The 16,938-nt window shown below is 40.1% G+C and overlaps 1 protein-coding gene across 2 annotated transcripts in view; it reads left to right on the top strand.

Moving 5' to 3' along the window:
- Nucleotides 1-16,531, top strand: part of LOC119875995 (zinc finger protein 708-like) — a 45,594-nt gene extending 29,063 nt beyond the window's left edge. For both annotated transcript variants that reach the window (XM_038527925.1, XM_038527926.1), the window contains one exon: nucleotides 13,558-16,531. In XM_038527925.1, the coding sequence (XP_038383853.1) occupies nucleotides 13,558-15,668 (2,111 nt within the window). In that variant the 3' untranslated portion in view covers nucleotides 15,669-16,531. The remainder of the gene's footprint in view (nucleotides 1-13,557) is intronic.
- Nucleotides 16,532-16,938: the final 407 nt, after the last annotated feature.

Genomic DNA, 16,938 nt, shown 5'->3' with positions numbered 1-16,938 from the left:
GTAACGTCTACTGAAAATTTCAGTAGTATACTATAGAGGCTCCCTTGTAGAAGATGAGTAGATTTTGTCATGTTGGTTTAAAATTCTCTTTTCACTTCTGATTTTTGATGGATGAGTTTTATATATATACACACATATGTATATGCATATATATTAAAGATTCTATTTATTTATTCATGAGAGACACACAGAGAAGCAGAGACATAGACAGAGGGAGAAGCCGGCTCCTCGCAGTGAGCCCAGAGTGGGACTCCTTCCCCGGACCTGGGATCATGCCCTGAGCCAAAGGCAGACGCTCAACCGCTAAGCCCCCCGGGCATCTCTGATAGATTAATTGTAATGTGTCACTGTGTTTCTGTCTTGACATTTATCCTACTTTGAGTTTACTGAGCTTGTTGAATTTGCCTCTTTCCACATATGTGTGAAGTAGAAGCCTTTAGCTCTTCACGTAAACTCTCTGCCCCCTTTCACTCCTCTCCTTATGGGGTCCCCTTAATGTACATATCATCCCACTTGTTGGGGTCCCATGGATCCCCAGGCCATGTCCTTTTCCACATTTTTCTTTGGTCTTCTTAATAGGTGATTTAAAACAAAGGGTCTTGGGGATCCCTGGGGGCTCAGTGGTTTAGTGCCTGCCTGTGGCCAGGGGTGTGATCCTGGAGTCCCCGGATCGAGTCCCATGTCATGCTCCCTGCATGGATCCTGCTTTTCCCCCTGCCTGTGTCTCTGCCTCTCTCTCTTTCTCTGTGTCTCTCATAAATAAGTGAATAAAATCTTAAAAAAAAAAACAAAAAACAGGGTCTTTGGAGAGCCTGATTCATTCTTCTGCTTGAGCAAGTGTGTTGCTCATTCCTTAGTGTATGTATGTATTTATTTATTTATTTATTTATTTATTTATATTTTTTAAAGATTTTATTTTATTTTTTTTTGGAGAGAGAGAGAGAGAGAGAGAGGCAGACAGAGGCAGAGGGAGAAGCAGGCTCCATGCAGGAAGACAGACATGGGACTGGATCCGGGGTCCCCAGGATTATGCCCTGTTTGGAAGGTGGCGTAAACCGCTGAGCCACCTGGGATGCCCAGTGTATTTTTTTTTTAAAGGTTGTATTTATTTATTTATTTATTCATGAGAGACATAGAGAGAGGCAGAGACACAGGCAGAGGTAGAAGCAAGCTCCCTGTAGGGAGCCCACTGTGCCACTCGATCCTGGACCTCAGGATCATGACCTGAGTGAAAGACAGAAGCTCAACCGGGGAGCCACCCAGGCATCCTTCCTTAGTGTATTTTTCAGTTCAGTGATTGTACTCTTTGGCTCCCAGTTCCTGGTTGGTTGATAGTTATACTTTGTCTCTTTTGTTTCCATTTTGGTCACACAGTTTTCTGAGATCATTTAGTCACATACCTGTTTTCTCTTCATAGTTAATTCTCTGTTATCCAATTAATAGTTCCTCATTAATCTAGGGTCAGTTTGGGGTATATATTTTGTTCCTGTGACTGGAACACATTTGTCTTTTCTTTTTTTTTTTTTAAGATTTTATTTATTTATTCATGAGAGAGGCAGAGACACAGGCCGAGGGAGAAGCAGGCTCCACACATGGAGCCCGACGTGGGACTCGATCCTGGGTCTCCAAGATCAGGCCCCGGGGCTGAAGGTGGTGCTAAACCACTAAGCCACCAGGGCTGCCTGACATTTTTCTATTTTATGTCATGTGATCTTCTGTTGACATTTGTGAATTACGAAAACAGAAAAAAGAAAAAGAAAAAAGGAAATAGAAAAGCAGCTTCTGGGCCCAGGATTATGTACTTTCTTTTTAGAGAACACACATAATAGTAATCCTGGCACCTGTCACACATATGCTGGGCATACGTCATGTCTGAGTTTTTGTTATTTACACGTTACAAAAGGGCAGTTACTGCTTTATAGCTCATGATATCTTCCTGGCTCTTTCCCTTCAGCCCTATTATCTCTCCATTGTTTGAACAAATGCCCGCCTTTTGTCTGAGCAGCTACCACACTGCTTCCAGAGGGTGTTCTCACTCTCTCTTTTTTCCATGTCATGCATGACAGAAACAAGTTCCTCGGGCAGCTATAATGGAGCCAGATCATTGAACATACAGGCCACTGTTTTGTAAGAGTTTTCTCAACAATGTGGCCATGGAGTGACAGGTTGAGCAGCTAGCTGCAAGGAGCAAGTGTCAAAAACTTCCTTTGTCTCTCTGATATGGCCTTTCTTCATTTGTACTTGCCTGGGGATGCTGTGCTCTCCTCATTGGCTTCTGGAGCATTCTAAAAGGTAATTTGGTCCTTTTTTGTCTCCATGGAGGAGCAAAGCCCTAAGTGTTTCCAATTCCTCAGTTGCTGATGTCCTATGATAGGTATTACTTTTGCAAATTAGCATTTTAATGTACATGCATGTGAGCTTAGTAAGTGGAAAAACTTATTTTGTATCTTTTAGTTGTGTCTTTCCATAACACCCTAGGCTTGTTAGCAAAGACAGGCAAAGAAGATTGTTATATAGGAAGATCCAAAAGCTGTGGCCCTGAGTATTTATAATTAATGAATGTCTGGGAAAGGGATGGGGGAGGGAAAAGCAGGAAGGATGTTTCGATGGATATAACCAAACTAGGAAAATCACCCGTAATGAAATCTCAACTACCAGAAGAGGTCAAGGATATAAAACTTTAGGGGGGAAACCCCACCTTACGTGAGTCACATTGGCAGAACGGTATCTTTGAACCCGAGGGCCAAATTCCATTTTCATGCATACCTGTTCTCTGAAAGAACATTTGCAAATTCTGGAAACTCCCCCTAATCCATCCTGAAAATAACATTCAAACCATTTGAAATATAAGATTGGATCAGTCATTCACTGAGACATGTCTGAAAGTTAGACATGGAGAAAGAAAGCTAAGAATTCTAAATGTGGGACGCCTGGGTGTCTCAGCGGTTGAGAGTCTCCTTTGGCTCAGGGCATGATCCCAGAGTCCGGGGCCCAGTCCCGCATCGGGCTCCCTGTGAGGAGCCTGCTTCTCTCTCTGCCTATGTCTCTGCCTCTCTCTGTCTGTCTCTCGTGAATAAGTAAAATCTTTTAAAAAATTCTAAATGTGACTGATTTGGGAAGTCTTTTTCAGAGGGTTCATTATTCTTCCACCAATACATAATCAATCCTTTTTCAATGTCTTTAATTTAGATAAACAGGGGGGAGGGGGGTCTTTATTCAGACATCACTGTTTAATAGTTATCACATAATACATAATTTGGAGCAAGTTATTTATCTTTTTTTTTTTTTAAGATTTTATTTATTCATGAGACAGAGAGACAGAGAGAGGCAGAGACACAGGCAGAGAAAGAAGCACGTTCCATGTAGGGAGCCTGTTGAGGTACTTGATCCCGGGACCCCAGGATCACGCCCTGGGCAGAAGCAAGCGCTCAACCGCTGAGCCACCCAGGTGTCCCACGTTTTTTATCTTTATGTGTTATACACTTAGAGTCCTCACTAAAAGCCTTTCTATCTTCCATAATCACTGAGGTGTTTATACTCGAGACAGAACGTTATCAGTGGAATATATTGGGGAGAAACAATAATCAAGGGTCAGGAAACTCAGTTTCCAGATAACTAGTCTACAGTAATACATGTGGGAAAGTCTTTTATGAAAGCTCAAATCTTATTTTACATCCTTGTGTCCTCACTGGAGAGAAGACTTACAAATGTAGTAACTCTGGCAAACCTTTAAACTGGTCTTCAAAACTCAGTCAACAGCAGAGATTTCATAATGGGAAGAAATCTTACAAATGTAAACATTGTGGCAAAGCCTTTAAGCACTACTCAAAACTTACCATCATAAGGTAATACATGCTGGTGAGAAGGCTGACCAATGTAAAAAAAAAAAAGCGCAAAGCCTTTAAGCTTTGTTCAGAAGCTACAACTTTCTGAACATCAGACAGTGCCTAATGACAGGAACCCTACAAGTGTAAAGAATGTGGCAAAACAAAACAAAACAAAACAAAACAAAAAAAAAGAATGTGGCAAAACATTTAATACATAATGAAAACTATTCGACATGAGATAATACATCCTGTTGAGATACTGTACAAATGTCAAGAATGTTGGCAAAGTCTTCACAGGGAACAAACTCTTACTCAATACAGGAGAAAGCATACTGGATAGAAACCCTAGAAATGTAATGAATGATGAAAACCTTTGTTCTTAATACACACTTCAGAAGAAGGAAGCCTTCATGAAGGATGGAATATTGAAGATGTAAATAATTGTCTAACTATGTAATGGGAATGTGAAATCTAAAATAAATAAGAGGGGATTCCTGGATGGCTCAGCGGTTTGGCGCCTGCTTTGGGCCCAGGGGCATGATCCTAGAGTCTCGGGATCCAGTCCCATGTAGGGCTCCCTGTATGGAGCCTGCCTCTCCCTCTGCCTGTGTCTCTGTCTCTGTCTCTCTCTGTGTGTCTCATGAATAAATAAATAAAATCTTTAAATCAATCAATCAATCAAAGAATTCACTGTAGAAAGCAAAAGATCAGTCTATTTCACACATGATTCTAAATTAGGATATTTATTATGGAGTAAAATCCAAAGTTCAAACACTTAATTACATTTTAGCTTTGGACAATGCAGGTATTAGGGGTGTCAACTCTTTCACCGTTGAAAATCTGCTCGTCACTTTTGACTCCCCATACATAAAACCATACCTGTTTATCCATGGAAATAGCCTATTGTTGACAAGAAGCCTTCCAGAACAGGAACAGTCAATATCCCATTCTTAGTATGTTTTCTGTACTATATCTGGCATTGTTTTTTTTTTTTAATATTTTATTTATTTATTCATGAGAGACCCAGAGAGAGAGGCAGAGACATTGATAGAGAAGGAAGCAGGCTCCAGGCTCCTTGCAGGGAGCCCGATGTGGGACTCGATTCCTGGACCCGGGATCACACTCTGAGCTAAAGGCAGAGGCTCAACCGCTGAGCCACCCAGGTATCCCTATTATGGCATTGTTATAATAATGTAAGCTTGAGAAAAGAAAATGTTAAGGAAATCATAATGAACAGAAAACATGTTTACAGTACTTCAAGAAGTACGTATCAAGAAAACTTATGTGTAAGTGGACCCATACTGTTCAAACCCACTTATTCAAAGGTCAGCTGCACTTGCTAATATGCCTGAAAGGATCGAGAGAGGATGGATGTCTGGGGAGGGGTATTAGTGTGTCTTATTTTCTTTTGACCATATTTGAGAGTTTTTGCATGGCAAATAGTATTGATTTGACTCTTAAGTCATCTCGTGTTGTGCCTTTATTGCGTGGGTGCATTCAAGGTGATTTGATTGTGGCTGTCTCACAGACATGAGGGGCTCTTATTTGGTGGGGAATTCATTCATGCCTACTTTGCATACACGATGAAGGAGACTATGGTTTACAATTTATGAAGAAAGTCCACATGGAGATGCTGTTTGTGGGTCATGAGGAAGAGTGACCTAAATCATGATGAAGTAAGTGTTCAGAGAGTCATCATTTACATTAAAGTAAGAGAAGGGTGCCTGGGTGGCTGAGTTGCTTAAAGCATCTGTCTCTTCAGTTCAACTCAGGTCATGATCTGGGAAGTTGGGATGGAGCTCCATATTAGGCTCAGTGTTCAGCCCTGTCAGCTAGGGATCTTTCTGTCCCTCTCCCTCTGGCCCTCCCTGCTAATCTCCCACATGTTCTTTCTCTCTCTAAATAAATGGATAGGGATGCCTGGGTGGTTCAACGGTTAAGCATCTGCCTTCAGCTCAGGGCATGATCCCTGAGTTCCAGGATGGAGTCCCACATCGGGCTCCCTGCGGGGAGCCTGCTTCTCCCTCTGCCCATGTCTCTGCCTCTCTCTGTGTGTCTCTCATGAATGAATAGATAGATAGATAGATAGATAGATAGATAGATAGATAGACAGATAGATAAGCTAAAAAAAATAATAAATGTGTATCCCTGGGTGGCGTCTTTAATGGACTGTTTTTGATTAGGTTTCTGGTCAACAGGAGGCTATTAAAATTAAGTGTTAGAGAGTCCATATTATACATGGATTTTCAACTGCATGGGTGTTGGCACACTGAACCTCTGCTGTATTCAGGAGTCACCTGTATTTGTTAGAGCAGTGGGATGCTATGACTAATAATCTTTTTTCCCTGTGGTCTTAAACCTCAAATAATTTGAGGTTATTTTGTTTTTAAGATTTTATTCATTTATTCACGAGACACACACACACACACACACACAGGCAGAGACCTAGGCAGAGGGAGAAGCAGGTTCCATGCAGGAAGCTCGATGTGGGACTCCATCCCTTGATCCCAGGACCCCAGGATGATGCCCTGAGCAAAGGCAGAAGCTCAACTGCTCAGCCACCCAGGCGTCCCTATTTGAGGTTATTTTCCCCAAGTTTATGTGATGTATATTTTCCTCCTTATATTATACTACTGCTAAAGCAGTATGATGGGTTTTTTTCCTTTAAGATTTTATTTATTTATTTGAGTGAGAGAGAGCACAAGCAGGGGGAACAGCAGTGGGAGAGGGAGAAGCAGACTCCCTGCTAAGCAGGGAACCCGATGTAGGGCTTGATCCCAGGACCCCGAGATCATGAGCTGAGCTGAAGACAGAAGCTAAATCACCTGAGCCACCCAGGCACCCCAGGATGATGTTTGTAATAAGGATGATATAGATGTATTATTGAGCGTGTGGCTAAATGATTTCTTGATAATGCTGTGTTGGAATGCATTTTGTATAATCACACTGCCTGCAGGGGCTTTGAACGGACCCTAGTTCTACCCAGTGGCAAATAACACTAGATAAAAGGCCCCCAAGTCACAAGTAAAGGTAACTTTTGATAGGACTTCCTCTATAGTGTTTGTGAAAGAGCTGTCTGCTGGCAGTATTTAGCATAAGCTCCCCTTAGAGAAGATCCCTGCACAGTTAATCTTACTCATTTTGGTTTGATTTGCATTCTAGATTTAGCCCAGGAACTCGAAAGCACTCCAACCGTGGACTCGAAACATGGCATCTGCCCCACTTCTTGGTCATTTTCTCTGCCTGCAGTCAATCTTGAACCCTTCATGCTGTCTCTCAAGGCATATTATTTACATCCTCCAGTACCTATGAGTAGTAAACTTTATTTCCCTTTCTTTGTTTTCTTTTATTGAACCTTGGCTCATCATCCAATGCCCAGGGGTCCTACTTCAAAACTGTTAACTGAACAAAGTCAATACACATATAATTACAAGCCATATCTACAGAATTTTCGATCGCTATTTTTCTTTGTTTATGTTGTTTTGGTGAGCATAGAGAAGACAACATTTATGGGTTTGGTATCCACAGAATGCAAAGTGTTATATTAAGTTAAAGATATGGGCAGCCCAGGCGGCTCAGCGGTTTAGCGCTGCCTTCAGCCCAAGGCCTGATCCTGGAGACCCGGGATCGAGTCCCACATTGGGCTCCCTGCATGGAGCCTGTGTCTCTGCCTCTCTCTGTGTCTCTCTCTCTCTCTCTGTGTGTCTCTCATGAATAAATAAATAAAATCTTTTTAAAAAACGTTTAAAAAAAAGCTAAAGATATATCTTTTTTCTTTTTTTTTCTTTTTAAGATTTTTTTAAATTATTCACGAGAGGCAGAGAGACAGGCAGAAGCAGAGACATAGGCAGAAGGAGAAGCAGGCTCCTCAGGAAGCACGATGTGGGACTCGATCCCGCAAATCTGGGCTCATGCCCTGAGTCGAAGGCAGATGTTGAACCACTAACCCCCCGCCCCCGGGCATCCCAAGATATATTTCAGAATAGTAGAGTAACTAGGAAGAAGTACCTGTGTGTATATGTGTGGGTATACCTATATCTCCAGAAAGAAAGGGAATATTGGGGCAAAGAAGGTTATTTTCAAACTTCATGATTTCCTAGTAAACAAAAATGTTTACTAGATTCCTGATGGGAATAATTTTCTATACGTTGCGTTGAATTTATTTCTCCTAAATTTCGTATGCCTTGGTTTGAAAATCTCTCCGGGCAAATTGTGTCTCATCTACTTACCTATTACTCATGTAGGATCTACTCTGTTTTCCTTGTTTTGAATGTTCAGGAACTGTTGCTTGTATGTCTTAGGGATTTTAAGAATGGTTTGCATGAAATGACATGGTGTTCAAAAATTCATCCGAATGTGGGAGTAATTTCTCACTGAGCATATTCAATTCCATGTAGTTTAATTGCTACATTTCATTTCTTCCTTCTTAATTGGAGAAGAACGCTAAGTGCGATTTCTTTATTTACTATTCTTTTCCCTTCTTGGAAGTGACATCATCCAAGTTAGTCACTTTCGTATAACAGTTTGATTTACGTGAAGACGTGGAGACTTCATGAGTCATGGGATGTTTTAACATTCATTTGAAGAGACCAAGTTGGGACAATGCTCGGGGTGTGGTAGATGTTCTAAACATAAGAAGACAATATTTTATTGGGAGTGATGATGCAGCCCAAGGCGAGATGAAAAATATCTAGGCTAAAGAACCGACATGAATTCTTCATGGGGGGGAGAGACTGCCTGTCCAAGTCTGCACTACTGACTGTAAATTTAGAAAGACAAATTTTACTTGTTTTGTTTCCAAATCATTCCCAGTTTTTCCATGTCTTCCTCTCCTTTATAGTGTGTGGCATCACAGCTGTCCTCCTTTTGTATGTTATGGAGACCCCATTGTCACTGCTCTCTCCCTCCCACATAAGCCACACAGGCTGTTGTAGGTTCTTAGGAGGAGCTTTACTTTTTTTAATTGAGTCGGAAATGGTTGGTAACTGGATCATTTGAGGCCATATCTGAGATTTAAATACTATGCTGTCACCACTTCCTTGGTAGACCGGGAAGCACATCAGTGGGCCACAGGACTACTTCAGGCATTTGGTACCAAGAGTTGTGAGGACAGATAAGACATGCTAACGGTATCCTTCGAGAGGGAGAGAAGGCTTAGTGAAAGCAAGTATGAACAATTTAAGGGATTTCATTTATTTTTTTTTCAAGGTTTTATTTATTTATTCATGAGAGACACAGAGAGAGGCAGAGACACAGGCAGAGGGAGAAGCAGGCTCCATGCAGGGAGACTCGGACCCGGGTCTCCAGGATCAGGCCCTGGGCCGAAGGCGGCGCCAAACCGCTGAGCCACCCGGGCTTCCCAAGGGATTTCATTTATATGAGAAAGGGACACAGAGAGAGCATGCAAGAGCTTGCAGGAGTCGGGGGAGGGGCAGAGGGAGAAGGAGAAGCAGACTCCTCAATGAGTGGGGAGCTCAGTGTGGGGCTCGATCCCATGATTCTGGGATCAAGGCAGATGCCCAGACGACCATACCAACCAGGTGATCCTGGACAACTCTTGAAAGGTGGGGAAGTTCTGGTCGGGAGCTCTCTTTGGTCACTGCAATGTCTTAAGTAGCTTCTAGTGATGAATAAAATGACAGAGATGGGGACTTGAGGAATGTGGTGATTTTCTGGGATTCAAGGCAGTCAGATCCATTCCACATGAGTTAATGAATTCCCTGGTGGTCCTCAGACCTAGCTGCTATTGGGTGACATAGATAACTATACCTTTCCAGGTGCAGATGTGGGAGTGGGTGGAGAGAGGATATGGATGATTAAACATTTTGGGCATAGGTTTAAGGTGTCATCTGGCAGAGTCGATGTTGATGATGAAGAAGGCTTTTGGATACTAATAGGCAGAAGAAGAAACACTGATATCCCAGGTATATAACCCCCACATAGATCTGCTTCACTATACATGTTTGACATTCCAGGGATGGTGACCCACGGCTGGCACAACCTCCCTCCCTCACTTCCACTCAGCCCCATGATCAATCTAGTCCTGTGTTCTTGACTGTGTGCAAAGCACTGCATATCTTAGGAGCAGGTCACCAGTCATGGATGCTTCAAATGGCCCACCCAGTTTTTAGTCTTGATATCCCTATGTGGTTTCACAGCCCATGCAGTCCTTAACACCCTTCCTGATCTGAGTGGAAAGAGGATTTTTATCAGTTGTCAAAACTGATAAAATAAAGTTGGGTATCATGTTATACTCACATTTTAAAGTGGTTCCACTGAAGGATAATGACTCATTCAGGAAAAGCCATCCTCCCCAAGGCACAATGCCCACGGTGTCATTGACCTACTCTGGGCTCTTTTCTTCTTGGGAGAAGAACCCTAGTTCTAGGTGGTCCCCCACGGTGGGGCACTGTGCTGGCCCATGGAGAAGTGTACTGTGGTCATAGGGAAACGACTCCACTTAACCTTCTGATGCTGTCCCTATTGATCTTTGTAGTCCAGGGGGTGTTCAGCATCACCCCTGAGTCCTGAGAATTGCCCAGTGATGTCTTATGTGTATAGTTGCTAGTTGAGCTTATTATGAGAAGTACAGAAGTGGGATCTACCTATGTCACCATCTTTATGATGTCAACCCTCTGTGATGAATACTTTTATATCTCGTGAGGTAACAATGAATGTCTTGCTACATACATGTATGTATGTGTGTATATGTTTATATGTGTATATAAATATGCACACACTGATTATGTGTTATTGATGAGATAGAATGGAGTACATTTAGATACTTAACAACATTATGAAGAAGAGTGACAGACTCCTTCAGTGTTAAAAATTATTCGACATCATATTTATTTTTGCCATGCAGCTTGTTTAATTGGTTATCACACACGGTTTTGTTTTTTGTTTAGTTTTTTTTCCAATTTCATCCTCACGTTTCAGTTACAACTCTAGGAAAATTCCAACGGAATATATTCAAGCAAAGTTTAGTGTTACCAGGAACATTTAGTTTATATATGTTTAATATTCTAATGGAGATGTTGGGGTTTGGAATTACCGTGTTTTTACTTTACACTCTATCCGCTTAATTTTTTTGTGTTTTCCTATATGAATTTTAAGAAAATAATTCTATATTTCCTTCTTTTTTTGTGAATATTGTATACTCAGTACCATATTGCTTTAGCTATAAATTCATGCATGCCATGAAAATTTAGTCACAGTGGGAAGTTCCTTCCTAACTTTAATTTCAACTTGTCAGCATACATTATGACACTTTTATTTGTGTATTTGTTTGTTTGTTTGTTTGATTAAAGACTTTATTTATTAGAGAGAGAAAGAGAGAGAACAGAGTAGAGGGAGAGGGAGAAGCAGACTCCCTGCTGCTGAGCAAGGATCCTGGGGCCCTGAGATCATGACTTCTGCCAAAGGCAGATGCTTAACCCACTGAGCCACCCAGGTGCCCTGACACTGATCTTTTAATATACATCTCTTATTCTTGGACATTTTTTAAAAGTAAAGTCACATGTGGAGATCGTAGGTGAACAGTTCAGTGGGATTTCACAACCGAATCCCATCTCTATAATCCATTGAGCTCAAGAAACTTTATTTTGTTTGTCCTCTAAAATTCCCCTTGAGGTCCTTAGTAATTTTCCCAAAAGCTCAACACTCCTTTAACACGTAAGGAATAGGTGCCTGTCCTCGTTTTTGTACTTTACGTGAATGTAATCAGGTGACGGGAACTCTTTTGTAATTGGCATTTTTTTCCTTTCTGTCTCTTGCCTGTAAATTTATGTATCACTGCATGTTGTTGTGCACCATTCATTAGAGTTGGATGGATCCAGTTCCATCATGTGAATATCAACTGACTGCATCGTTCTAGTATTAATATGCAAGTGAATGGTTCTCAGTCTATGACTGTCATGACTATTACTGGCATGTAAAATCTATAATTTGTCTTTAAGTGTGAAAAATGTAGATATATCTGCTGCCTCTGTGTGTGTGTGTGTGTGTGTGTGTGTGTGTGTGTGTGTGTGTGTGTATGGGAGTGAATTGTTGGTAAATAGGTTTATTCAGCTTTAACAGACACTATGAAACTCCATCCCACAATCTTTATACCACTTTTCACACACATCGCAGCACATGGGATTTCTGGCTTATCTACATACTTTCCAAAATTTGGTAGTTTATGTCATTTTCACAGTAGGCTTCTGGTTGGAAGGAGAATAACCAACTCTTGGTTTTATTTGCTTTGTTGTAGTTACTTCCTTTTACTATGGAGTAAAATCTCTGTATAATCTCTTCAAAGTGTCCGGTTAGTTATTATGATCCTCTTCCTGTTAATGTGCAGTCTCAAATTGATAGTATTGAATTCCAGGAAGAATTCTCACTTGATCATGTTGTAAAATGGTAAAGTGTGCTTTTGATTCCGTTTGCATTATTTCATTGTGGACTTTGCATGAATATTCCTCACAGATAGTAGTTTGTAGATTTCTTTACTTGTAGTTTCTCCTATGGCTTTGATAACCTGCTAATGCTGGTGTCCCAGAGAGTGTTGTCATTTTCTCCCTTCTCTTTACTCCTTGCAAATATTTGAGGATATTTGAAGTACTTTCTCATTATATATTTGTATGAATTATCCCGTGAATTCATCTGGCATAGGATTTTTCCTTGTTCGGAGGTTTTTTAAAATTACTTTGTCAATTTACTTAGTAGGCGTAGATCAGTTGAGATTGTTTTAGAAATTGCTTCATGATGGAGTCCAGGTAAGTTAGATCTTTTTTTTTTTTTTTAAGATTTTATTTAATTATTCATGAGAAACAAAGAGAGAGAGAGAGAGAGAGAGAGAGGCAGAGACAACAGGCAGAGGGAGAAGCAGGCTCAATGCAGGGAGCCCGACATGGGACTGGATCCTGGGTCTCCAGGATCAGGCCCTGGGCCAAAGGAGGCACTGAACCGTTGAGCCACCGGGCTGCCCCCTTTTTGGGTATTTATATCCATTCAATGGTATTTATTCCTTGGCATATATATGTATCATTGCCTCTTTTAATTATTTTCATTTCTGTAGTATTGGTTATACCATTTCTTCCTATTTTAGTTGGTTTCCTCTTTCATTCTTACTTTAGTTCTATGTCCATCAACTTTTATTTTTATTTTTTCTGAAAACCAAATCCTCGTATTGTTGATATTTTCCTAAATCCCATTTTATTCATTTCTGTTTTATGTTTAAGTTTCCTTTCTTCCACAGAGTGACAGGATTGCCCAGTCAGTTAAGTGTTTGAGTTCAGCTCAGGTCATGATCTCGAGGTCCTGGGTTTAAATCTTGTGTCATGCTCCCTGCTGAGCAGGGAGTCTGCTTGCCCCTCTCCTTTGGCCTTCCCCTTGCTCATTCTCTCTCTCTCTCTCTGTCTGTCTGTCTCTCTCTCAAATAAGTAAAATAGTTTTTAAAAAAATTCCTTCCCTCTGCTGATTTTGGGCTCCTATGGTACTTTTCATGATTACTTGAGCTACAGGAAAGTGGTTTGTGTCACACTATGGAATTAACTGTTAAGCTATGTGGTCAGTATGTTGTGTACAAGTTTATGTGTCCATGGAGGGATGAAGTCCTGAGGACTCCTCAACCATCTTGCTGATATTCTCTGACTGATTTGATGGCTGTATATAGATGTCATCAGTATTTTCTTCTGAAAGTAGTAAGTGGAATGACTTGCCTTTTCTGTTATTCAATATTTTTCAGCTGTATCTTCACATGACACCCCAAGCTTCCTGTCAGAGCTGTGCAAAGAAGCTTCATTTCCAAATGTGTCAGTGGGTCCATATAAACATAGTATCCTTGAGAAGTTACACTTAATGATAGACTGGGACAATGATCATAAAGGATATATCCAAATTGAGGCTACTGCCCATAATAAGAATCTCACTGCCCCACATGGTGAAGGATATAAAACATTGTGTAAAACCTTTCTTTTTAAGGCCACTAGTTCTATAAAGCAGAGTGTTTCTGTAGGCAACAGCTCAAATCAAATATTCAAAGATACATATTTATGGAAAGATAATGTAGAAAATCTAGAAAGTTACCATGCTGAAGATAATAATTTGAACAATCTGGAAAATAGGATTAGACCGACCTTTCAGTCAAATATGTCTAAACATCAGAGATTTATAGATGAAGAAGCAACTGCTAGGTGGCTTCAGTTTGAGAGGTCCTTCACCAAGGACTCAACCCTACAAAATTACCAGACCATTTTCAGTGAAGACAGACTTGCTCAAGGCAGTGAATCTGAGGAAAAATGTAATCAAGGCTCAAATGTTGATAAACATCTGAGGACTCATTCTCCAGAGACCCATTCTGAATGTAATACATGGGGGGACGTCTTTCATCAAAGAGCCAACCTTGTATATAACAGTATGCATAGGAGAGAGAATCCTTATAAATATAATGATTGTGAAAATGATCTTAACCACTCCACCGGTGTTGGTGATCATCAGACAATTCATGGGAGAAAAAACCCATGCACATACACTAAACTTGGGAACCTGTTGAGTCAGTCATCAAGAATACGCATACATAAGACAGTGTGTAGTAGAGAGAAACCTTACAAATGTCAGGAACGTAGCAAGGCCATTATCCATCAATCAGTCCTCACTCAGCATCACACAATTCATAAGGGAGAGAAACCTTATCAATGTAAACAATGTGGCAAAGCCTTTATCTGTCAATCAAAACTTACTCAACATCACAGAATTCATACGAGAGAGAAACGTTACAAATGTAAAGAATGTGGCAAAGCCTTTATCTGTCAATCTAAACTTACTCAACATCACAGAACTCATACAGGAGAGAAACCTTATATATGTAAAGAATGTGGCAAGACCTTTAACAACCAACCAAACCTTATTCGACATCACAAATTACATACAGGAGAGAAACCTTATAAATGTAAAGAATGTGGCAAGGCATTTATCCATCCATCAGGCCTTACTCAACATCACAGATTTCATACTAGAGAGAAGTCTTATGAATGTAAGGAATGTGGCAAGGCCTTTATATATAAATCAAACTTTACTCAACATCACAAAATCCATACTGGGGAGAAACCTTATGAATGTAAAGAATGTGGCAAGGCATTTATCCATCAGTCAGGCCTTACTCAACATCACAGAATTCATACTAAAGAGAAACCTTATAAATGTGAGGAATGTGGCAAAGCTTTTAACCACCACTTAAACCTTAGTAAACATCACAGAATTCATACTGGAGAGAAACCTTATAAATGTAAAGAATGTGGCAAGACCTACAACCACCAGTCAAGCTTTACTCAACATCACAGAATTCATACTGGAGAAAAACATTATAAATGTAAGGAATGTGGCAAAGCATATATCTATCTATCAAGCTTTATTCACCATCACAAAATTCACACTGGAGAGAAACCTTATGAATGTAAAGAATGTGGCAAGGCCTTTCTCCATCAATCAAGCTTTAGTCAACATCTCAGAATTCATACTGGAGAGAAACTTTACCAATGTAAACAATGCGGCAAGGCTTTTTATCAGCAATCAAACCTTACTCAGCATCACAAAATTCATACTGGAGAGAGACCTTATAATTGTAAAGAATGTGGTAAATTCTTTAACCACCACTCAAGCCTTATTGGACATCAGAGAATTCATACTGGAGAGAAACCTTATAAATGTAAGGTATGTTCTATGGCCTTTAAGCAGCACGCACACCTTACTCGACATCACAAAACTCATACTGGAGAGAAACCTTATAAATGTAAAGAATGTGGGAAGGCCTTTATCCATCAATCAAGCTTCATTCGACATCACAGAGTTCATACTTGAGCAGTTCTTACAAATATAAGACAGTGAGAGAATTTTTAAGACCTGTTGAACCCTAACTCTACATCAGAGCATTCATATTGGAGAGTAACTAATACATGTGTAAAGAATGTGGCAAGACCCTTAAGCAATGTTACACTTTTATTCCTTATCAGAGAATGGATAGTGGAAGTGATTATAAATATAAACATTGGCAAGCCCTTTCATAGTTCTCAAGCCTCTCTCATCATTACAGAATTCATACTAGAGAAATATTATAACTAAAGAATGTGGTAAAGGTTTCAGGATGTTCAACCCTCACTCAGCATCACTGAGTTCATACTGAGGAAAAATGATACAAAATCGAATGAATGTGGCAAACCTCTAGCTGGAAGTCATAACTTGCTCCATATTATAGTTATCATACAAAAACAAAATTGAAATGGGAAGAAAGTGGCCAAATCTTTAACTGGAATCCAATCCTTACTCAGTATCCCAAAACACAATCTTGGTTCAAAGTGTAGCAACATAATGAAGGAGGAGAGTATGTTACACCTTAGGAAACCTCACAGTTCAGAGAAGAAAAGTAACTTGAAAGGTAAAAATAATTAGAAATGTATTTAATTGAACATAAAATGTCAATAAATGTCACAATTCATAGTACAAAGCAGTTTATCTGTCACTCTATTCAGACATCACATCAAAAAGGGACTAATATAAAGTTAGTCAGTTAGATCATGTATATGCAATTATGCTTCAAAAGAGAGAAGGGATGAAAAAAAAAGAGAAGGGATGGATTTTTGCATGGGTATAATTTCAATGTGTTTTTGTTTTCATTAAGCCTATATGAGATTTGTGACTTTTGCAAATATTAATGTGTTTCTACAGTCAACTCCTCAGAAAATTCTTTTATTCCTAGTGGGTTTGTGAAACTATATGTAAGTGATTGTTGTTGCATCAACGATATGAGATGCTCTTCTTCCTTAAGTGGGATTCATCATACCTAATTTTCCATGGAACATTAAGGACAATACAACATGAATATATGAAGAAAATATATATTTTTAAAGATTTTATTTATTCTTGAGAGACAACAGAGAGAAGGCAGAGACATAGGAAGAGGGAGAAATAGGCTCCCTGTAGGGAACCTGACGTGGGACTTGATCCCGGGTCTTCAGGACCACACCCGGAACTGAAGGTGTCACTAAGCCACTGAGCCACCCGGGCTGCCCTAAACAACCTAAGTTTGACTGATAGATCTATAGCAATCTTTTATAGTTTTTCAATTAAATAT

This window comes from Canis lupus, chromosome 1 (genome assembly GCF_011100685.1).
Source record: "Canis lupus familiaris isolate Mischka breed German Shepherd chromosome 1, alternate assembly UU_Cfam_GSD_1.0, whole genome shotgun sequence".
Classification (NCBI taxonomy): domain Eukaryota; kingdom Metazoa; phylum Chordata; class Mammalia; order Carnivora; family Canidae; genus Canis; species Canis lupus.
The sequence above is the reverse complement of the archived record's forward strand: the minus strand, read 5'-3'. Positions and strand labels throughout refer to the sequence as shown.